This window comes from Takifugu rubripes, chromosome 2 (assembly GCF_901000725.2).
Source record: "Takifugu rubripes chromosome 2, fTakRub1.2, whole genome shotgun sequence".
Lineage (NCBI taxonomy): Eukaryota > Metazoa > Chordata > Actinopteri > Tetraodontiformes > Tetraodontidae > Takifugu > Takifugu rubripes.
This window is the reverse complement of record NC_042286.1, coordinates 15425617-15448197: the sequence shown is the minus strand read 5'-3', so window position 1 is coordinate 15448197 and position 22581 is coordinate 15425617. Positions and strand designations below refer to the sequence as shown.

At 46.0% G+C, this 22581-nt stretch overlaps 1 protein-coding gene across 1 annotated transcript in view; it reads left to right on the top strand.

Moving 5' to 3' along the window:
• The first annotated feature begins 578 nt into the window (after nt 1-578).
• LOC101079637 (transmembrane protein KIAA1109 homolog) overlaps nt 579-22581 on the top strand; it is a 235245-nt gene continuing 213242 nt past the window's right edge. The window contains 35 exon segments of the mRNA XM_029827425.1: nt 579-727; nt 1323-1429; nt 3188-3317; nt 4010-4126; nt 5009-5087; nt 5161-5225; nt 5345-5519; nt 5801-5882; nt 5962-6155; nt 6840-6919; nt 7037-7187; nt 8309-8465; nt 10060-10138; nt 11249-11340; nt 11675-11792; nt 11888-12043; nt 12379-12476; nt 12680-12861; nt 13342-13448; nt 13639-13859; nt 13972-14190; nt 14419-14556; nt 15113-15289; nt 15591-15719; nt 16278-16397; nt 16485-16828; nt 17838-18088; nt 18335-18572; nt 18725-19216; nt 19603-19876; nt 20224-20361; nt 20491-20561; nt 20668-20841; nt 21195-21315; nt 22282-22428. Of these exon segments, the coding sequence (XP_029683285.1) occupies nt 3212-3317; nt 4010-4126; nt 5009-5087; nt 5161-5225; nt 5345-5519; nt 5801-5882; nt 5962-6155; nt 6840-6919; nt 7037-7187; nt 8309-8465; nt 10060-10138; nt 11249-11340; nt 11675-11792; nt 11888-12043; nt 12379-12476; nt 12680-12861; nt 13342-13448; nt 13639-13859; nt 13972-14190; nt 14419-14556; nt 15113-15289; nt 15591-15719; nt 16278-16397; nt 16485-16828; nt 17838-18088; nt 18335-18572; nt 18725-19216; nt 19603-19876; nt 20224-20361; nt 20491-20561; nt 20668-20841; nt 21195-21315; nt 22282-22428 (5292 nt within the window). The 5' untranslated portion in view covers nt 579-727; nt 1323-1429; nt 3188-3211.

The following is a 22581-nucleotide window of genomic DNA, read 5'->3' as shown; positions in this document are numbered from 1 at the left end:
AGCATTTTGATTAAATATTAAATGAAGAAATTTCAAATATAAGGCAAAGTTGAGCCATAAATGTTTTTACAAAAGTCTAGAAAAACTTGGCACTGATTTATTGGTGCCCAAGACCCCAGTAAACTGAAACTGGGCCTCGGCCCTGACCCAAAGGGAGCGGGCCACACGTTTCCAGTTGACAAGCATGGCCTCGGCCTTGCAAACTGAATTAAACGCTTTTAAAATGTGTTTGTACGACAATATATTAATACTGGAAAGGTTTGTCTTGTAAATTATAATTAGGGGTTTTTTTTTGTAAACGACGGCGCTTACTAGGTAGTTCAGTGTACATTAACAATAGAAATAAAAACTAACGTTATTTCGTTTTTAATGGTTTGGAACGAACTAAAAAAGTGAACAATGTTTGATTTAACTCGTTCTTATGGCGATCATCGTGCTCGGGAGTCAGCGTGAAAACCCGCCTACTAGGATAAAAACATTAACGTTGATAGGCCGACTCACCTGTCATTCAAGTGTGTCACCACATTCCTCTGTCTCATTGGTCAGTTCTTGTCTAGCTATTATTCTATTGGTTAATATTGTGGTTGCTCCACCCGACCAGGAAGAGCTTGTACTGGCTGGCTGTCAGGTAAATATTCAGCAGAGGATGCTAGTTATCACAAAGGGAAATTAAATCCTAACTAACTGGAGCAATGATGAGACCATATGCTTCACCGACGACATTAAGGTATGTTATGCTCCCTACACCACTCAGTAAACTTTGGCAGTACATACGGTGATGGGTGCGGCCTGTTACCATTAGCACGGTAGCTAAATTCAGTGTTAACGTTATGGTGTTTAGCTATTAGCACAATGACAAGTTTATGAACCGGACCGAACCTTATGGACCGAACCTTTTACAAAGAAGTTGTAACGTTGAAGTTGAAGTAGCAACGTTAAAAAAGGAAACACGGAAAACGAGTACGTTTGGATTGTTTTGCCAGTAGCGGAGATGGGGCTAAGGAAATGACCCGGGATTAGCCATGCTACTTCCCAAATGTGTGCTTTATTAGGTCACATCAAGAATTTCCAAGTAATAATTTAGCCATTACATATTAGCTATTTCATCATTAGTAATCATCTGCTGTTGCTGCTACTTTGGTGTCTTACCTCAAATCGTCAATACGCGTCAAAAAATGGCCATTTAAATGTATCGTTTCCACTTACATACTTGCTTATATCAGCTGTAATGCGCTTCGGGTTACCCTAACCCTATTGTAGACGCTGTCTGTTCATTCAAAGTACATTTCTATTTTTCTCTGCTATCTCCATCATTTACCCAGAAAAGACAGCTGGTCCAGACTTTAGTAAACGATGAGCGATGCTCAGATGAACCTCCTCATGAACCTTCTGGCGACTGGACTCAGAACTTTAGGGCCTCCCTTGATTTGTGAGTACTGCTCCTAAAGAGAGATGATGATCACTAATGACACGAGCTCCTAGCCCTCGTTGGGGGTCTGGATTACTGGTGTCATATGGTGGCGGTGGTTTGGGTCAGGCTTTCAGCACGCAGTCACACGTGATGTCCCACAGGTGCTGGATCTGAGTCCAGAATGAACGGGCCAGTCAGTAGCATCAATGTATGACACACTCCGATCACACCTCATAAAGCCAGGTGTGGTGGTCAGAGATCTTCTGCTGGAGGTCATTTTGGGGTTCTCTGGCAGGTCTGCTGCTGTGTTGATGGACTAGTGTCCTCTCATGGGTTAGGGGTTAGGGAATAAACCAGAAAGGAGGAGAGGGAAGGTTCTGTGGGCTCCTTCCTTATGTGAGGGGTCCGTCCTCCACGTGGCCCATTGCAGAGCAGCATATCGACCTGCTTCAGTCTTTATGGTTTCAGGACCGGAGGCCAGGTTGTGAGGGGGGTTATCTGGAGTGTTCTGATGCTGAGGCTTCTGCTGCCCTCTTGATAAACTAGTGTGTGTGTGTGTGTGTGTGTGTGTGTGTGTGTGTGTGTGTGTGTGTGTGTGTGTGTGTGTGAGACGACCTGTAAATCTCAGGGCTTTTTTTCCACTATATTTTCATTGGAATTTTGTCACAATCCTTGTGTGATCACGGCGTGTTCAGAGCACACTGGAACCTTTGTTTAGTTCGTTTTCAAGCGTTCCCATTTCATTGCTTCACATTTCAGTCTCAGAGCCTGCAGCACTAAGAGCGGATCAGCCGAGGATTTGGGCTTATTTGTGTGTTTCTGGAACGGAATTCCAGAATTCCAGAATGAGAGTTCAGTTTACACACACACATAGATGCGCACACACACACACACACACACACAGATGCACACACACACACACACAGATGCACACACACATAGATGCACACACACATAGATGCACACACACACACACAAACACAACATAGACGCACACACACACACACATAGATGCACACACACACACACACATAGATGCACACACACACACACATAGATGCACACACACACACACATAGATGCACACACACACACACACATAGATGCACACACACACACACATAGATGCACACACACACACACATAGATGCACACACACACACACACACACAGCTCTTTTCCTGTCTTCCTGCCACCCACAAGAAAAAGAATGTTTCTTTTTATTCCCTTTTATCAAATTACAACATAGATCGACAGTCATTTGCCAGTTATGTGGTTAATTGATACTGATTGATGAGTGATAATTCAATTTTAAGGTTGAAATTCAGCTCTGATCGCACTTTCAAATACAATCTTTTCACATTGGAGCTTTTTCATTTTTCCTGCTCCAAATTTAGAATAAAGAACCTGAAATGGCAGAGCCCTAATGCTCCTGTCCAGGTTTTAGTTACATCTGATGTGCAATAGCTGCCATGCTTTTATGCTAATAAATTCTTTCAAGGCTCAACAACCTGACCCTGACCCCGACCCTGACCCTAAGCCTGACCCTGACCCTGACCCTAAGCCTGACCCTGACCCCGACCCCGACCCTGACCCTAAGCCTGACCCTGACCCCGACCCTGACCCTGACCCTGACCCTGAACCTAAGCCTGACCCTAACCCCGACCCCGACCCTGACCCTGACCCTAACCCCGACCCTGACCCTGACCCTAACCCTGACCCTCACCCTGACCCTGACCCTGACCCTGACCCTAACCCTGTCATTGTCGGCCTCAGACCACGGATGAGCAGCCTGTAGCCATGGAGGGGCACGCCACCAAAAACAATGAAAGCACTTTCCCCAGCTTTGTGGACCTGGATGACTTCCTAACCAAGCACGACTCCAACTTCATCTGGCTCCTCATTGGTGAGTCGAGACGCTAGTAAAAGTACAAAAGTAGAAGTCGTTGTCTTGTTCCTTTCAACACATCGTTCCTCCTTTTTGCATTTTGAAATGGATCGTTAGCGTTCTTTTTCCAACCAGGGGAACTGATCCTGTACTGAAAGGACAGTCTTGATATTTGAGGCTCTAGCAGACAAGACAACAGGTCATGTCATCATGGCAGACAGCAACAGTAAGTCGGGAACTCCAAATCAGTCTGGTTGGTGTCCCTGAGGAAGGGGGGCAGCTCTATTGTCTTTGGCAGTACCAAGGCCACAGGGGGATGTGCCATCGTAGTAAAGTACAAGGAAATGCTTCACTGCCATTGACGGTTCGCTGCTAACAGCTCAGCTAACCTTTCTGAGGAAGGTCAGGTCACAAGGAAACCACACCTTAGCTGTAGTTTGCTCTCTGACCTGCAAGTAGGCCGTGAGATGGAGCAGATGTTAGCAGGCTTTAGACAAACCTCTGACAGTGATGTCGCCATGTTGTGGAAGAGCGTGGCCCAAAGAACCCGCTTCCTCTTTCGGAGCGATAGTCACAGCTGTCATCTGTGACTGCTGATTGCCTTCCGCCTCCAGCCTCGACCTGAGGTTCGACCTTCTGTTTCAGTGCAACGCATCAGTGCGTAGATCCTCCAATATTTCTTCTTGACTAAACCTGAGCTTTCTTTTCAGCAACCATTCTGTCCTGTGGATGGATCATCTATTTAACTTATTACAACTCCCGCAACATCGGCCTGATCCTCACCCTGGTCATCAACAGACTCTACAAAGATGGCTACATTCATCTTGGTGAGCTTGTCAGGACCTCTGTGGAATGGTGATGAAACGGGAGGTGGAGCTGTGCCAAAGCTCTCAGTTCCAGGCTTTAACTCCTCCACTGAATATTTCATGATGAGCTGCTTCCCTCAGTGATCGTCTGCGTTGAGTGTGAACAGAAAAGTTCTTCTGCCTGTGCCAATGAAACAAAGGTTCATTTAGAAAACGACTAGATTTAAACAACTAATAGTTGTTCTTTTCCAATGAAAAACCTTTTATTTGGCAGGGACATCTGCACTCTAACATAAGAGGTGTCTCCATGTCACTGATGCTTCTAATGAGGCTTAATTGATCTGAAGTCAGATATGTCATTAACATTCAGAGCAAAGCATGTTTAAGAAACATTGTGTCGAGTGATTATCAAGGATTAAAGGATGAACACATGAATTGTCTGTCTTCCTCCCACTGTGAAGACGCCCTGAACCACTCAGCTACTGGTGGACCGTTTGAGTTGTTCTTGATTGACAGGTGTTATTGATTATTCCAGTTATTTGGGATGATTCACACATCATTAAAAGGTCTCTTCTCCCTACACACTGAGCACATTCATTTTGGGCTGAACTATTTTGGAAGAGGTGATGCAGGTCATGGCCGTCTTTAGGAGGGTGGTGAGCAAAAGAGCCGCACACTTCCTGTCCTGCAGCATTTGAAGTGACAAATTCTGGAGCACGGTTAGATTTTGACACTCAGGCATTGAATCATTGAAAATAGTTTCACCTGAAAACAGTTAATAGAAGACAGTCATGTTTCAATTTCATGCCCAGTAAAGCTTAATGAGAACATAATGAAGAGATTTCCGTAGTAATGAGAGCAGCAGCTAAAAAGGTGTAACCTGGAATCTGTGGTCTTTCCCAGGGTCCTTCTCCTTCTCCGTGCTGTCAGGAAAGGTCATGTTCCGAGATGTCTACTACATCAACGGAGACATGTCTCTCAGGTGGCTGCGGCGTTTGCATCTGCTCTGTCCTCTGATTGTCCCTCCACGCTCACTGACCCTTTTCTGCTGGCAGGATACAGGATGGCTTCCTCATATTTCGCTGGTGGAAAATGTTTAACCCAAAACAGAAACAGCACGGTCAGTGAGAGAATGTGTGAACAAAGTCTTTCCAGATCCTAATTTGTGCGTGGAACGACACAGCTTTACCACATCACTTGTCTTTAGAAGCCTGAATCCCCACTCTTTCTCATCTTCAGACCCTAAGGCAGAAACCAGGCTTTACGTGACAGTCAACGGCTTTGAATTTCATGTCTACAACCGCACTGACCTCTACGCCCGACTGCAGGAGACGTTTGGACTGGAGTCCACACTAATGACGCCCAAAAAGGATGAGGAGAGAGGACGAAAGGATTCCAAAAAGACCCTGGAAAGGTCTGAACAATGTTCCATAGTTACAGTATCTGGCCCCTGCACTTGTCTTAATTGGATGATATAATTGCATTAGCCTGATGCACAAGTTTGAGCTGAAGACCAAACTGCAAGTAAGCAGAAGTCAGCACTTTCCTTTGAGCCCTAATGAGCGGCTGGAGCTGCACTTAGGCACTCCTTAATTCCTGGCAAAATCCTTTAGAAGCAGAATCTAACCATTGTCATCAGTGCTTTAACCATTTCTGGAGAAGTGAATGGACTTGTGTCCTCTGACTATTTGTTAGTGTGGACATTAAAGCGGAGAGTGCGGACCCCTCATCGTCTTGGCGCTCTCTCATTCCTGTCATCAAAGTGAACATCAGCACTGTGAGTCCTTCGGAAAAAGGCAAACAAGGATTCGATCTTGGAAATTTCTACCAAGTATTCCAAGTTTACTGTCTTGTAGGGTCGTCTGGCCTTTGGGAACCACTACCTCCCTCAAACCTTGTGCATGAACTTTGAAGATGCCTTCTTGACGTATGCCACCAAGCCGCCATCGAGCCACCTGGATCAGTACATGCACATCGTCAAGGGCTCGCTGGAGAACGTCCGTGTGATGCTGGTTCCCAGCCCACGCTACCTTGGCCTACAAAATGACGAGTCAGTCCCTCTTTTGCTCATGTAACTCATCACCGGTAAAATAATCGGAGCAGACTTTTGGTACTAACACGAGTTATTACAGACAGACTTGTAAACATACATTTTTCAAGTCAGGTTATTGTCAGAGCTCAAACTATAGACTTTGAGCTCATTGCTTGTAGAATTATAGTTTCAACCCAAACTTTCACATTCAGTTTGAACTAATATAGAAGACAAGCTCAAAGTAACTCTTGTGTTTGGATTGACTGAACAATAAGACAAATAATGTTGCTTCTTTTTAAGAGAAATGAAAGGTTAAGTTGTTCAAAATGTTGGTAGAAGAATTTGATCTGGCATCCATTGCATTTCCCCCCTTAACTTTAAATGTGCTGTGTTAAAAACTGTAAGTAAATCTCTCTCTTCCCTTCAGCCGATTAAAGTTTAGCAGAGCAGAACTCTGACCTGCTGAGTACGGACGCACGCTTAAATCAAGTCAGCACCTGAAACCATTGTAGGCCATGTTGGCGACTTCAGCCACAAGCAGTCCTTGACATGTCTTAAAGATGGTCCACCTAATGAAATCAGCTCCATTTGTGAAGCTATTCTACGAGGCAGCTTTCAATGAAGAGCTAATATTTATTTATTCTTTGGATTCCTCTTTATGAACATATCTCAGAAATCTCTGTCTAAACTGTCCTGATTTAGACCCCCCAGGCTGATGGGAGAAGGGTTTGTAGTGATGCAGTCCAACGATGTTGACATCTACTATTACCAGGATGAACCTGGTAGGCACACACACACACACACACACACACACACACACACAGACTGAGCAGTAGATATCAGAGAGATGGGTATGTGAAGGAGATGAAGAGTGTGTTAGAGTGTGTGTTTGTGTGTAGGTCTGGTGCCTGTGGAGGAGGAGGATGGGGAAGAGGCAGAGACCAGCAGTGAGGACGATAAGCTCCAGGACCTGCCTCCGTGTTGGGGGCTTGACATTGTCTGTGGAAAAGGAACTGACTTCAACTACGGACCCTGGGCAGATCGTCAGCGGTGAATAAGCATCATTCAAACTCATTCGCTGGTTCGGGTTAGCTCATTAGGTCTGTTGGGAGCTGGGATGAGAAACGGAGGGTTCTTGGTTTGAGCCCCTTTGCAGACAAAGCATAGAAGGTGTTCTGTCTGCACTGGGGCTCAAACCAAGAACCCTCTGGCACTTTCCCCCACAACACCTTCAGAGCACTGCCAAGGTACCCTTGAGCAAGGTACCGAATCATATAGGAACCTGCAAAGAACTGGCAACTCATCCGGGGGTGGACCCATTGTGGACCCTCCCTGTGACCCCAAAAGGGATAAAGCAGATGAGAGGAGACAAACTTATTAGCACATAATGGTCAGATAATGCTTAGAATAACAATAATAGCACTAATAATAACAAAAACAACAATAACAATAATAATCATCATAATAATCACAATAACCATAATAATAATGGTTAGATGTCTGTGTAAATTCTCAGTCATCCAGGTCATTGTATCCAAGGTAGTTTTCTCTGTCAACTGGACTGGGTTTCTTCTCTTGAAGACGTTTCGCCTTCTATCCAGAAGGCTTCTTCAGTTCTGAAATCGCTGTGGAGAGAGCTTGAAAATATATAGCCCCTGTGGACCATTTGCATGCTAATGATCTGGGTGGTCACCTGAGAGTCGTTAGCAGGGTCGTTGGTCGGGTCGTTCACCTAGTTTCTGTTGAGATGTCTCCCCTTTGTCTGCTGGGTCACATGGTGATGAGTCACTGGGTCTCTTGGAATGGTGTGAATGTTTGTTTTGCTGTTGGAAGGAGTGGAGGACTGCATTGTATGTGGGTGATAGGAAGTGCCTCAGGCCACCACCTCTGTTTAAGGATGGTTTCTCCAATTTAACATGGATAGCTTCCTTGACCCCCCTTTCGAACCATGTATCCATGTATCCATGTTAAATTGGAGAACTACTACTAATAATAAAGATTAAATGGTAACCACAACATAATAAACCACATGGTAGCTCAGTCTGTTGGGGACTGGGCTGAGGAGTGGAGGGTTCCCATGGAAACAGGGTCCAACAGCTGGGATGGACTCAATCCTTTTGGGGTTAGGGGAGGGTGCTGAAGCGCTCATCACTATTTCTTACATTTCCCAGGGACTGCCTGTGGAAGTTCTTCCTGCCGGCTGACTATCAGCCCATGAAGGTGACGGAGGCTGCACAGCCTGGACGGCCCCGGCAGATCCAGGCCTTCGAGCTCCGCATGAACATCATCGCTGATGCCACCATCGACCTGCTGTTTACCAAAAACAGGGTGACTCCCTCTGTCTGTCTCACAGGATCTCTCTCATCTCTCTCATCTCTCTCTCATCTGTCTCTCTCTCTCTCATCTGTCTCTCATCTCTCTCTCTCATCTGTCTCTCTCTCTCATCTGTCTCTCATCTCTCTCATCTCTCTCTCATCTGTCTCTCTCTCTCTCATCTGTCTCTCATCTGTCTCTCTCATCTCTCTCATCTCTCTCTCATCTGTCTCTCTCTCTCTCATCTGTCTCTCTCTCTCATCTGTCTCTCAGCTCTCTCTCATCTGTCTCTCATCTGTCTCTCATCTGTCTCTCATCTGTCTCTCATCTGTCTCTCTCTCTCTCATCTGTCTCTCATCTCTCACTCATCTCTCTCACTCATCTCTCTCATCTGTCTCTCTCTCTCATCTGTCTCTCATCTGTCTCTCATCTGTCTCTCATCTGTCTCTCATCTGTCTCTCTCTCTCTCATCTGTCTCTCATCTCTCACTCATCTCTCTCACTCATCTCTCTCATCTGTCTCTCTCTCTCATCTGTCTCTCATCTGTCTCTCATCTCTCTCTCATCTGTCTCTCATCTCTCTCTCATCTGTCTCTCTCTCTCATCTGTCTCTCATCTGTCTCTCATCTCTCTCTCATCTGTCTCTCTCTCATCTGTCTCTCTCTCATCTGTCTCTCATCTCTCTCTCATCTCTCTCTCTCATCTCTCACTCATCTCTCTCATCTGTCTCTCTCTCTCTCATCTGTCTCATCTCTCTCTCACCTCTCTCATCTGTCTCTCTCTCTCTCATCTGTCTCTCATCTCTCACTCATCTCTCACTCATCTCTCTCATCTGTCTCTCTCTCTCTCATCTGTCTCTCATCTCTCACTCATCTCTCTCTCATCTCTCACTCATCTGTCTCTCATCTGTCTCATCTGTCTCTCATCTCTCACTCATCTCTCACTCATCTCTCTCATCTGTCTCTCTCTCTCTCATCTGTCTCTCATCTCTCACTCATCTCTCTCTCATCTCTCACTCATCTCTCTCTCCCACCTCTCTCATCTCTCTCTCATCTGTCTCTCATCTCTCTCTCTCATCTCTCACTCATCTCTCTCTCTCTCATCTCTCACTCATCTCTCTCTCATCTGTCTCTCATCTCTCTCTCATCTGTCTCTCATCTCTCACTCATCTCTCTCTCTCACCTCTCATCTCTCACTCTCATCTCTCTCTCATCTGTCTCTCATCTCTCTCTCTCATCTCTCACTCATCTCTCTCTCTCATCTGTCACTCATCTCTCTCTCTCATCTCTCACTCATCTCTCTCTCTCATCTGTCTCTCATCTCTCTCTCTCTCATCTCTCACTCATCTCTCTCTCTCATCTCTCACTCATCTCTCTCTCATCTCTCTCATCTCTCTTTCATCTCTCTCTCTCTCATGATTTTTTGTAGTGTGCAGTTAGGGTTAGGGTTACTTGTGCGAGGAATTTTAACAAGCTCTGAATGTTGTGCATAATAAATGTCAAGATAAATGTATGAAGAAAGCAGACTGCACGTAGTCAGGAAGAATCTTCTTTTATTTCTTCCTGTCTGGCCATTATATTGACATGATGCTTATCTTTGTTTGTTGCCAGGAAACCAACGCCATTCATGTGAATGTAGGTGCAGGTTCTTACCTGGAGGTCAACATCCCCATGACTGTTGGGGAGAATGGTATGTTTCAAATATTCTGAAATATGATTGAAATAATACTGAAATAATAATAACGTAGTCTGAAATATCATCATTTTAGCTCCTTATGATCAGTGTTACAGTTTAATCCTTAACACTGATTTATATCCATATAGAAATGATAAAAAATTAATACTAGGAACTGTTTCTCTTGGCAGCGTAATTGTTAATATCATCATTTTTATACAACAGTACAGTTGGTCATCAAGGTTTATTATGGGGAAGAAGGCCTTGCTTTGTGTTTGAGAATTAATGGCTCTCTCTGCCTGTCTGTCTCTCTGCCTGTCTGTCTCTCTGCCTGCCTGCCTGTCTCTCGGCCTGTCTGTCTCTCTGCCTGCCTGCCTGTCTCTCTGCCTGTCTGTCTCTCTGCCTGCCTGCCTGTCTCTCTGCCTGTCTGTCTCTCTGCCTGCCTGTCTGTCCCTCTGCCTGCCTGCCTGTCTCTCTGCCTGTCTGTCTCTCGGCCTGTCTGTCTCTCGGCCTGTCTGTCTCTCGGCCTGTCTGTCTCTCTGCCTGTCTGTCTCTCTGCCTGCCTGTCTCTCTGCCTGTCTCTCTGCCTGTCTGTCTCTCTGCCTGCCTGTCTCTCTGCCTGCCTGTCTCTCTGCCTGCCTGCCTGTCTCTCTGCCTGTCTGTCTCTCTGCCTGCCTGTCTCTCTGCCTGTCTCTCTGCCTGCCTGCCTGTCTCTCGACCTGTCTGTCTCTCTGCCTGCCTGTCTCTCTGCCTGCCTGTCGCTCTGCCTGCCTGTCTCTCTGCCTGCCTGCCTGTCTCTCTGCCTGTCTGTCTCTCTGCCTGCCTGTCTGTCCCTCTGCCTGCCTGCCTGTCTCTCTGCCTGTCTGTCTCTCGGCCTGTCTGTCTCTCGGCCTGTCTGTCTCTCGGCCTGTCTGTCTCTCTGCCTGTCTGTCTCTCTGCCTGCCTGTCTCTCTGCCTGTCTCTCTGCCTGTCTGTCTCTCTGCCTGCCTGTCTCTCTGCCTGCCTGTCTCTCTGCCTGCCTGCCTGTCTCTCGACCTGTCTGTCTCTCTGCCTGTCTGTCTCTCTGCCTGCCTGTCTCTCTGCCTGCCTGTCTCTCTGCCTGCCTGTCTCTCTGCCTGTCTGCAGGCTACTCCCCCACCATCAAGGGCCAGCTGCTCCACGTGGACACCACCAGCAGCATGCAGTACAGGACTCTCCTGGAGGCGGAGATGTTGGCTGTAAGCAGCACACAACTGGACCAGAAGCTTTTCCATTTGGTTTTTATGGATATTAGTGAATGAAGGAACATGTTTTCAGTAATATAATGGAAATTACATTTTCAATGAGATGTTTTTAATCTATTAAAATTAGAATACCTCTAGCAGCTACCATACCATCACTTTTCTAAAATTAGAATTGCTATGGTATAATATAGACTTTGAGTGTGAATTTCATTCCATTTTCAACGTCCAAAATTTACTGGGAGAACACAAGAGCTTTTTCTGCTTGACAGCCTAAATTGGTGTGATTTGACTTTATGACCAGAACACTTGGTTATCTTTTCTTCTCCAGTTTCATGTGATAGCCAGCTACCCTCGGGTGTGGAACATGCCTCAGTCGTGGCAGTGTGAGATTGAGGTGTACAAGGCCACCTATCACTTTATCTATGCTCAGAAAAACTTCTTCTCTGGTGAGCGAGTCCACCAGCATCACAGCCATTTCGCTGCCTTCAGTGCCACACTGAAATATACGTAAGCACACAATATTTTCTTTTTCCTTTCCTAGACCTGATCAAAGATTGGGCAAGTGACAGTGCTCCAGATATCTATTCCTTTGTCCCCTATTCCTGGACGTTCAAGATCCTTTTCCACCAGTTTGAAATGATCTGGGCAGCAAACCAGCACAACTGGGTCGACTGTTCCACCAAGCAGCAGGAGAATGGTACGACAAAAGCCTGTGAATTTCAAACATATCATTGGCTATCTCTAGAATTAGAGAAGTAAGGGATTAAATGTAAATATAACAGTAATTTGTGAGGACGATTTAACTGATGTGGGCCAACTTAATATTACTTGTAACTAGTTTCTTAAAGATGCCAAAAGGTAAAAAACCGCTCTCGGGCTGTGGCTGTGAAATGGCTTTGCCAAGCAAATGCCTTGTTCCTGCTGCCAGCTGATGCTCCTGACAGCAGCCAGACCGTATTACTAGACCCTATATACTCCTTTAAATCCCAGAGCAGTACAGACTAATCCGCTGCTTTTATGGATCTTCTGTAGTGTACCTGGCAGCATGTGGTGAGACGCTCAATATAGACTTCACTTTGCCTTTCAACGAGTTTGTTCCAGCCACCTGCCACACACGTTTCAGCCTGAAGGTGAGTCATGCTGTAATTTGTCCCATTTTCTAATTTATTCTTCAACTAAAACCTTATTATTTCCCTCCTGTTTGGGATATCAGCATGTTCCCATTATTAAGGTGGATAATATTGTTTTATCTACAACTAGGTCTAACCTCTTGGACACCAAATATAAGTTTTCAGGGTTGTTTACGTGCACGTGAATGCTTTCTCCTCGTTAGGCAGAGGACACAGATCTGCGACTGTCCTTGCCAGAGTGCCACCCAAGTCGCTGCCCTCTCCTCACTCTGGCCAAAGACTATCAGAATATCAAACTTCCCCCAGATATGTTTATCCCAGGGGAAAGAAGTGCTCCACCAGCCAAAACAGCAAAGTCCCGCTGGAGGAACATCACCCATGCAGAGTGAGTGTGGAAACAGTGAGTTGTAACATTGGTTCCTGTACAGGATCCACTCAGGAGATGTTCTCATCTGTCTCTTCCGTGTCTTCTGTCTAATTTGAGACTGTTATGTGTTAGTAGCTTTGTGCATGTTACTGTCTTCACCCCCTTTAGGCAGTATCCATTCTATCAAATGTTGGAAGCAGTGTCCCCATGTTGGAAACACCACACTAAAGTTCAATAAAAGTTTAGAAAATTGTCCTTGTTAGTAGCGTTTTTCACTCTGTACGAGCCTTCATCTGAATTGCCTGTGGAGCGCTGCCCACTGGGATGCTTCTAGATTGGGCATGACCCTTTCAGCGTCTCACGGCGGCCGTGACTGTAGTTCCTGAAGACTCTGTCCATAAAGTCAAAGACGGACTGGAAAATCCACTCGAAATGATTAGAAAACAGCCTGGTGTCTTCAGACTAAGTGCAGATTCGATGTGTTTTTCCTCCCATCAGAGCCGGCTGGGTGGATTGCTGGAGTGTTCCCAACTTCCTGCTCATCATCGACTACACGTGGCACCCCATCTACCCCCAGAAGGCTGATGAGCAGCTCAAACAGTCGTGTGAGCTTGCTGCTTCAGCACTGTGCTCTAACCCTTTGTTATCAACTTTTAATGTTGTCCATCATGTTGACAGGACTTTTTAACGAATCCTTATCAATACCATTATCAATACAGTTCTTTTTTAAAAAAAACTTCAGCACAATGTTGTTTATTATTTTTCTATTAATCTGCATGCTTTTTGTGTGTGAAGTGTCAGAGATGGAAGAATCCATGTTGTCAGCTCTGCGCCCCCCTGAGCACACCTCCGTTCCACCACGCTACACTTCTGCTTCTACCGCTGCTGCTCACACCCGCCTGTCCACTGACCCCTCGGAGCTGCCCCCTGACAGACTTCATGTGGAGATGGAAATGTCACCAGATTCCCAAATCATCCTCTACGGACCGCTGCTCAGAGCACTCATCTCCATCAAGGTACGGGAAGGTCTGATCGTAGTGTGTAACCGGGTTCTATCCAGAGAGATGAGTGGTTCTTGTGATGTCTGAGGTATTAAATAGTGACGCCATCTTACCCCCATTATCGCAGGAAAATTATTTTGGTGAGTATGACATGTACACAGACTTTGAAGAGGTTGTGTCCAGCCCCGTGTTGTCCACCTCCACCTCCTCCGGCCTGGGCTGGTCTCCCTTGGGAGTGGAGGACAGCGAACGGAGGGACACCTCAGACTTTCATCCCCTTGACCTGCGCCCCTGGGACATCACCGTGTACATCAACCTCTACAAAGTCCATGGCCGGCTTCCAATGGTAAATGCTTCAAAAGAGCTTCTATTGTTATACATTTTAAGTGTGATTTACAATAAATGAATGTACTGTCAGGAAGCACACATTAAAAGGTGAAGCCCACACTAATGGTAGCACATTTCTCAGTGTTTTCATTTAGCTCTGCCAGCTACACAATTTCTAGCGTTTCACATTTGATAGCAGCGTGGTGTTAGTGTCTGCATGTATGCTCACTCTCCTCTGTGCCTCCAGCACTGCAGCAGCGAAGGTCCCGAGGGTCCCTCCGGCTTCTTGGAGCGGCTGTGTTTTGAGATGAAGAAAGGTTATAAGGAGACAATGCTTCAGCTGCTCCTCTCTCCCATTCACATCTTTGTCAGTGACAACTGTCAGGTGGGGACATATGGTCAGATTCAGATTCAGATTCAGATCCTTTATTGTCCCACACAGGGAAATTTACAGTGCAACAACAGCAAGAGCACACAGAGAAAAATAAGATAAAATCGAATAGAATAGAATTTGGAATATACAAAGAGGATGTATATTTACAATAATCCAGGTAAATGGATACTCGGCCCCTGTATACCTGTACAGGTACAGAGGGTGAATACTATATACATATCAGAATATATAAACTCATGTTTGTGTTGAACAGTTTCTACATGAGCCTAGAATTCAACCTATGGAAGTTTGTGATCAGAGGGTTACAATAAAGAAATGGTACAAATTAAGCTTGTGAATCTATTTTGCAGGTGAGTATCTGATTGGATCACAATTGTGAAACCTTTATTTGGAGCAAATGAGCAAATGTCAGAGCAAATGTCTTTTCAAATTCCACAAGCTTCCCCTGATATTTTTCAACCAAAATAGGGATGAAAGGATGCTAACGTTTCCTTTGTCTTCCTGATTGGAAGTGTTTGCATGTCTGACTCGATGCATTTGCCCACAGCGGCCCACCACCGATGGGGTGTTGAGGGACGGCCACCTGAGCCTGTCTGGCCTCCAGATGAGGGCTCACGCAATGTTCTCCGCTCAGGGCCTCCCTGCGGACAGCGACACACTGGAGTATGCGTGGCTCATTGACATGCAGGCTGGGGGGCTCACTGGTAGGGTCACCGTTCCACAGGTGGGTGTGATTAGAATTGTTGCCTCATAGATCATGACTCTCTCAGCTGAAGTGATAATTGTGTTTGTGCGTGAGTATCGGGCACATTTCAAGTCATATTGTGTGAAGCACAATGAATCCTGTGTAATCTCCCAGATTTTCTAATCACGCTACAAGAAGCTGTCGTGTTGCTGTATCCAGGCGTTCCTCGTTGTGTCTACCTCAGACTGACCGTTTTTACTGCAGTGTTGGCTTATACTGTGAACATTCTTTATTGATGTTCCAGACCATCATTCAGTGTTTGTCTGTGTCTCTTTATTAGGTGGCCAGCATCATAGAGTGGGGGGAAACGTTCCTGTTCCATGTGGTGTCTCAAGAGTTCCAGCTCGAACAACCAAAGCCGTCTGTCATCTGCCAGCATGGCGCCGATCGTCGCAATTGTGATGCCAAGGTTGAAACAAAAATAATAAACACAGTTTATTCCTTGTTTTATTTCCTGCAGAATTTCTTCCAGCTCCAAACTGCGATGCCTGTCTGAAGTCCACACATGAAGCAACCCAAAGTGCTGATCCTAGCTCAGGCATTGAAAGGGTGTCAGAGCTGCCCAGTCTTAAAGGAGATGAAAATTGGACCTGATTGCTAAAGATGACTCTCACTGCACAAGACTTGTGACAAGAAAAGGGTTAGGGTAAAAAGAAGAAAGCGTGTCACAGCAGGAGAAGCTGAAATAGCTTCTGCACGAAGCTATTGATCACAGAAGCTACACTGGTCCGCAGAGCCAACACACACAATAATGTTTAAAGTAACATAAAGAGGCAACGTGTGTGTGTGTCTTACAGGAAGGTGTTGTTTGTGTATGAATATGTATGAATATGTACAAGGATATTTTTCTAACCTGTGCCAGAGAGCCCCCCATTAGTTACAGCAGCTGTGGCCTCAGGCTGGATAACAGCAAGCTAGCTTCCATGAAAATTCCAGGTTCTGGTGCTGAATCATTTTTGTGTTTCAGATGAGCTGCCTGCCTGGTCACTGTCGCACATCAGAGGAGCTAAAGTACACCATGACCCGACTGGCCATGGATGGAGTCGACCTGTTTGTGGTGGAGCACGGTTGTGCCACCAGCATCAAGGTAAGTCGTCGGAGCCATTTATGAACTGTAATAAAGACAACTTGAAGCAGTATGTAAAACAATATCTTTTCCATTCTGTCTGCGCAGACAGGCGTCATTCGTGTAGCTAACTGCAACCTTCACAACCAGGCAGTGGGAGAGGGTATCAGTGCTGTGGTGCAAGACGTGAACATCCGGCAGTACATCGAGCAGCAGCAGCAGCAGCAGCAGCAGCAGCATGCTGAGGCCACCAGGCTGCAGACAGCAGGACAGGCTCCTGCACAGCCGTTAGCTCTTGGTCAGCCTCCTTTGCTGCGCCGTTCTGTCTGGCTGGAGGCGGGTTCAGTCAACATGAACCTCATTACTGCAGATATTGCTTTGGCTGCTGACCACCCGGCAAAATGTGAAGTCCAGAGACATTTTTTGGAACTGCACGATGCTCAGACCAAAAGGTATTTAGGGCAGACCAGGATTTGTGTCTCGTCTGTGTGTTTCATGCATCTCACATTGTGTCGTGGAAGATTTTGTCCAAAAAGCACTCCGGCTAGGTTTTTAAATGAAAAGCCACAAAACACTGATCGGGTAGCACGTTTATATTGCGCAATCTGGAGACAACAAAGCTCCAGTACAGGTGAACATCAGAAAAGTGCCTCTCCGAAGGGAACGTTCAGACGGCAGACGCACCCCAGTGAGCTCTCCTAAAAAGGTGACATTCCCAGCCTGATCAGGGACCTCTTCCTGTCTGGCTGCCAAACAGGCAGCGTCCATTTCCAGACGTCTTCACAGGCTCCCAGCGCCTGCTGACCGTTGCATGTTTCCCAGTAACTGAGCCTTTTGACACCTGTCATCTATATGGTGAACTCAACATGGTCCTGGAAGCTGGAGAATTCCCTCATCAACTGTTTGGGTTAAAAAAAAGTTTTAATAAGTTGCTATTGTTCCTTTTCATCATTCTAACCCTAACCCTGAGTACCACTGACAACACAGCTGTCAAGGTCCGATAACCCTTTTGGAAAATTCTTAACAAAATCACCCTCGTGAAACTTTGTGTGAAAATGGTACACAGTAGAGATATGATAATTAAGCACGTTGAAGCCGGCAGACTGGTGGGGCTGTCTGTGGTCATAGAGCCACCATCACTTTTCAAGTTCTCATCAAGCAGCAGGGAACGGTTTTCAGTCCAGATCATCCTACTTGACATTGAAATTGTTTGATATTTCCTTTGCCAAACTATAGGATTATTGGAGGTTATGCACATTATTCAATTGAAGAGTTTATGGTCCTGAATGGAAACACAAACGCTTCATCTACTGGGACAGTGAGGAGATGAATGCAGGCGTTAATTCACTGCTGTCTATCAATGGTCCACAGAAAGCTGCAGCCTCTCTTTGTTACTGCAGATACAGCATCATTTTAAGCATCACTCTGTGATCATCTCCTCCATTGCTGTCTCGTTCTCAGACTCTGGTTCCTGTGGCCAGAAGAGGCCACGAACCGCAACAAGCGCAGCAGGAACCGCTGTGGCTGCCTCGGAGGTTGCAGGTTTTTTGGAGGCACCAACATGAGCCTGGATTTCTTCAAGCTTGAAGAGCTGACCCCATCGTCTTCGTCTGCATTTTCCTCCTCCAGCACTGACTCTGACATGTCTTACGGCCAGTCTCTACTACAGCCGGGGGAGTGGATTATTACCAAGGAAACACCAAAAGTAGATGGTATCGATCTGCTTCTAAATCGAAATTTGCATATATAGTTTTGATTTTTCCATAAAGCTAAATGAAGACCAAGCATTCCTTTCTATCCAGTTACAAGCATATGCTTTCTTCTTACAGTCAGATTTGACCCATATCCTCTATTTAGTCATTACATTAGAATTTATTTTGGAATGTCATAGTTCACGTTGTCATTGATTTGATAAAACTGTGACCAGAATGAAAATGCCAATCTACAAATATTTTTAGGGAGAGTTGTTGGACATAAGTCAGACGCACGCTCGCCATGCCTTCCCCCTGAGCTGCCGGAGAGACGTGGGCATCAACTTCTCAGCCTCCAGGTTCCCCAACGTTCCCACAGCTCTGCATCATCGTCTGAAGAAAATAGTTCATGTAGTGCAGCACTGCCCCTGCTGGCGGGAGAGCGGGATAGTCCATCACCAGGCACAGAGCACATGTACACCATGAATGGGAAAAGCCCTGCCGAGTGAGTAAAGCCCACGTCCTCTTCTGGCCCGAGTGCGGTGCTGTTTAATGTGTCATGTATGTTCAGATATTGCCCTATGAATAAAAGCACATAGGAATAACTGGAAGGTTTCATTTTCACTCCAAGTATTACTTACCTGTTCTCACCTGCAGCACCCTAGGAGATGTTCCAGAGGGCTCTGCAGTTTCACCCAATAGCTCCCAGGACCGCTCCTCTGTGCACTCACCCCTCCGCTCTCCCCTTAAGCGGCAGTCCTCGGTGCATTCGGGCCGACTGGGCAGCACAAAGAGCCTGTCGGCTGCTGTTTTCACTGACAAACCTCCACCAGTCCTGTCTGGAGGCGTCCAGTTCAGCAGTGAGGTTTCTCGCAGCGACGAGAATGTCCTGGACTCACCACGCCAGCGGAGGAGCTATGGCTCTTTTCCCTTCACACCCTCAGCAGACTCCAACACCTTCCACCAGTACCGCTCGGCAGACTCCAGCATGTCGGTGGCTGACAGCGAGGCCTACTTCTCTGCTGCTGAAGACTTTGAACCAATCAGCAGTGCAGACGAGGGTCCGGGGACGTACCCGGGCCGCAAGAAAAAGAGGAGGCAGCAAATGCAGCAGCCCCAGCAGCCAGCGTACCACATGGACCACTACAGGTGTGCTAACAGAAAGGTTCCACGGTGGCGTGCAGAACAATTGACTTGCTGTAGCTGCTCTTATAAAAGTCCCAATCATTTTAAGATTTGCAACTATGATAGTAAAATAGAGCGCTGGCTCCTGCTTAAGAGCAGGATTAAGGTGATCTCAATTTGATCTCATCTAAAGGATGAATCATGTAACCATCTGTGATGGCTGTGGCTTTGTGGCAAAGGAGATGTTGGAAGGGGGCAGATGCTGTCTGGTAGAATGCTCTTTCAGCCACGCTGACGCAGCCACTGCACAAACACATAATCCTTCTACTGTGAGGAAAGGCTTCAGGTAGCACAAGATGAGCTTAAATTCTAGATCATAAACACCTCTGACGCAATATTTTCCCCTCCAGCCGGAGTTCCATTTATCACAGCGTTGAAGGCCCCCTCACCTACGTTCTCAACGGAGAGCTGATCACCGAGCCTCGCCCCTTGCCCATGCCCCCGACATTGCCCCCACTGCCACCCCAGCCCCTGCCCAGTCACACATCCCAGGCCTCCTTTGTCTCAGCCTTGGCCATGGAAGAGGAGAGCTCAGCGGAAGCAGAGAAGACTGCTGAACCAGGGCCTGTGACCCGCCAGCCCCATGTTATGGCATGCTACCAAAGCTATCTCGCCCATTACCAGGTAATGTTAGCTTAGATTGTGTCCACGGAGAATCTTACTGTGATATTGTTTTGCTTTATTTTAACTGGCTTTCTTTTCTACCAAATATCTGATCAGATGAAGAGTCTGTAAAGACTGGCTGCACTTTCATTTGAGAAGATTTGGCAAATATTTTGTGGATTTATTTTTTTTTTTGTGTTGATACACTGTGTGAATTTGATTTAGGTGATCCATATATACATATGCGTCCGTTCATCTGTGAAATTGTATCCTACTTGGTGATAGATGGCCAAAGGCATGGAAGAGGGCCTCTGGCTTCACTGGGAATTGCTGGATTTATCTTTTCTTTGTCCCCCTCAAATTCCTAGGTCTCCAATTGGTCTGTCAAACAACCCACCAATAAGAGGACGTCGAAATCTTCTCTTCATCGTCCCTTAGATTTGGACACACCCACCAGTGAGGAGAGCTCCGCCTCCTTTGACCAGCTGTCTGTCCCCAGTTTTAAGGTCTTTGTCATTAACACTCCGCAGACTTAATGAACATAATATACAACTCAAATTTCAGAATCTCTTCATCTATAGATGGAAAATATCTGAGGATTGACTCATAAAATACACTCTGCTTTGATCTTACAGATGATAAAGCAGGGCTTGTCAGCCAGCTCTTTACTGGACAGAGGGGTTGAGCTGATGGGCGAGAACAACAGGTATGAAAGGCAGCGTCCATCTGTCAGAATCCTCCTGACTTAGTGCTCATCCTGTTGGAATTATTGAAACTGGCTTTATCTAGTTGAATGATTTGGTTGAAAACAGCACACCATACACACCACTGGATAAGAGGGCCATGGCGAACGCTGAGGAGGATACAGCAACAGACGACTGGACTCTAGAACAACCGCTAACACAGACCAGGACCACTGCTATAGTGGAGGTGAAAGGTGCCATCAATGTGGTTCTTACACCCCTTGTGGCAGAAGCTCTGGACAGGTAACAACGATAGCGAACTGCGTGCCTTTGAGGGTTTTACTTCTGAGTGCTCATTTATACATGGATTTACCTCTATTTTCAAAGCTATATTATATGAGTTGGTGGTCCTCACCTCCTTGTCACATTTTTTGCCTCAAATAAGTCAAATCCTTATGGACACTAATATTGAAACTTCAATTTAAAATTCAGCTCTCAAAGTTTTGGTGTTAGTTATTGCATTTTCTGATTGCGTAGGAAGCCTTTGGTGAAATCAAACAGCCAGAATAGCAAGTTTGGGCAGATGTTGGGCATCAGAAAACCCTGGCCTTTCTGACGCTGGCCATGAATATGGACTAATGCCTGTTTTCTTTTAGGTACATTGAGTCCATGGTTCATTTTGCCAGTATACGTCACCCTGCAACCATTCTGGATGACCTACACGGCAAAGTCCTCAATGAAGCCTATCAAATCAGCAAGTCAACGGTGACTGATTCTGTACGTACGGAGGTGCAAAGACAGGAGCACTTTGGCTCTGTTAGGACTGTGAAGATTTAAATCTCCATATACAGTTGCAATCAGAAGTATGCAGCCACCTTTGCCCATCCTTCACATGCAAAAGCCTTGCTCAGTCACATTTGATGCTCTTTGTGTTGCACCACCAAAGACTTCCTGTCAGATTGGAGTTGGCTAACTGAGAGGAACCCTCCAGGATCTTTTCCAGCCCATAGAACTGTATCCCAACACGGTGCTCCTATCTAGATTCCTCTTGGGATATGTTTGCAGCCAAGAATGGAGACCTTAAGAAGCGAAGCCTTTATCCCAACGTTATGGACGTGTCCTGCAGTCATACGGGGGCTTCCCTTCGGTGCCCTGACTTTGCTTTTTAATGGCTCTTGATGAAATTGGGCTTTCTTCCAGTTTCTTCAGTGTTAAACTTCTGAATAAAGCTCTCTTGAAATGTTAATTACAAAACAATCTTATAGGTCTTTAAGTGGGGATGAAGTAATCCCTCTTGTTTTTGCTACAATGGCAGCTGACCTGGAAGACCGTTATGGGTGGGCTTCACCTGCATCACGGCAGAACCAACTGAACCAGCATTTCAGACTCCTAAAAGGCTTCAATATCTGTCCTCCACTCTAAAAACTGCTTCCAAAGCCACATTATATAGGTGTTGACTAATGTCATCATTTATGTCCTGTGGTGGTTCTGTATGGAGTCCCACTTAACTCATAAAGAAGTCCTCAATGTACAGTTTTGCTTTCTTAAAGAAGTGATCAATCTTTGCAATAGTTGGGGGGGTGTTGGTGATTTCTGATTGCAACTGAATAAATCAAATTCGATAGCCAGCTAATTTACTAAATCACGAACAGCAACTCTTGTGATGAGAGAGGGTGTGAAGTGTCCTTACGCAGCACTATTTGATGCCTTACTGACCCATTCTCTGACTCTGGCCCCACACAGAGCCAAACGGGAAAGCAAGAGCCTAAGCTGGTCAAGGAGGGCCCGGACGCCACCTTGCTCAACATCTCTCATGGGCCGACAGACCTGTCGGTTAAACCGGATAATGTAAAAATCAAAGGCCTCCAAGCCAACGTCTCAGTCCCCAAGGTGAGGGCCATGGCTAGATGATGACAGGCCATCTCTGCAGTACATCTGCAACTTTATATATTGTTTTGCAGCAGCTCAATATAGATTTTCACTCTTCATTTCACATCATCATATGCTAAATTGATAAGCTACACAGTTTAGCCTCCTTTGTGT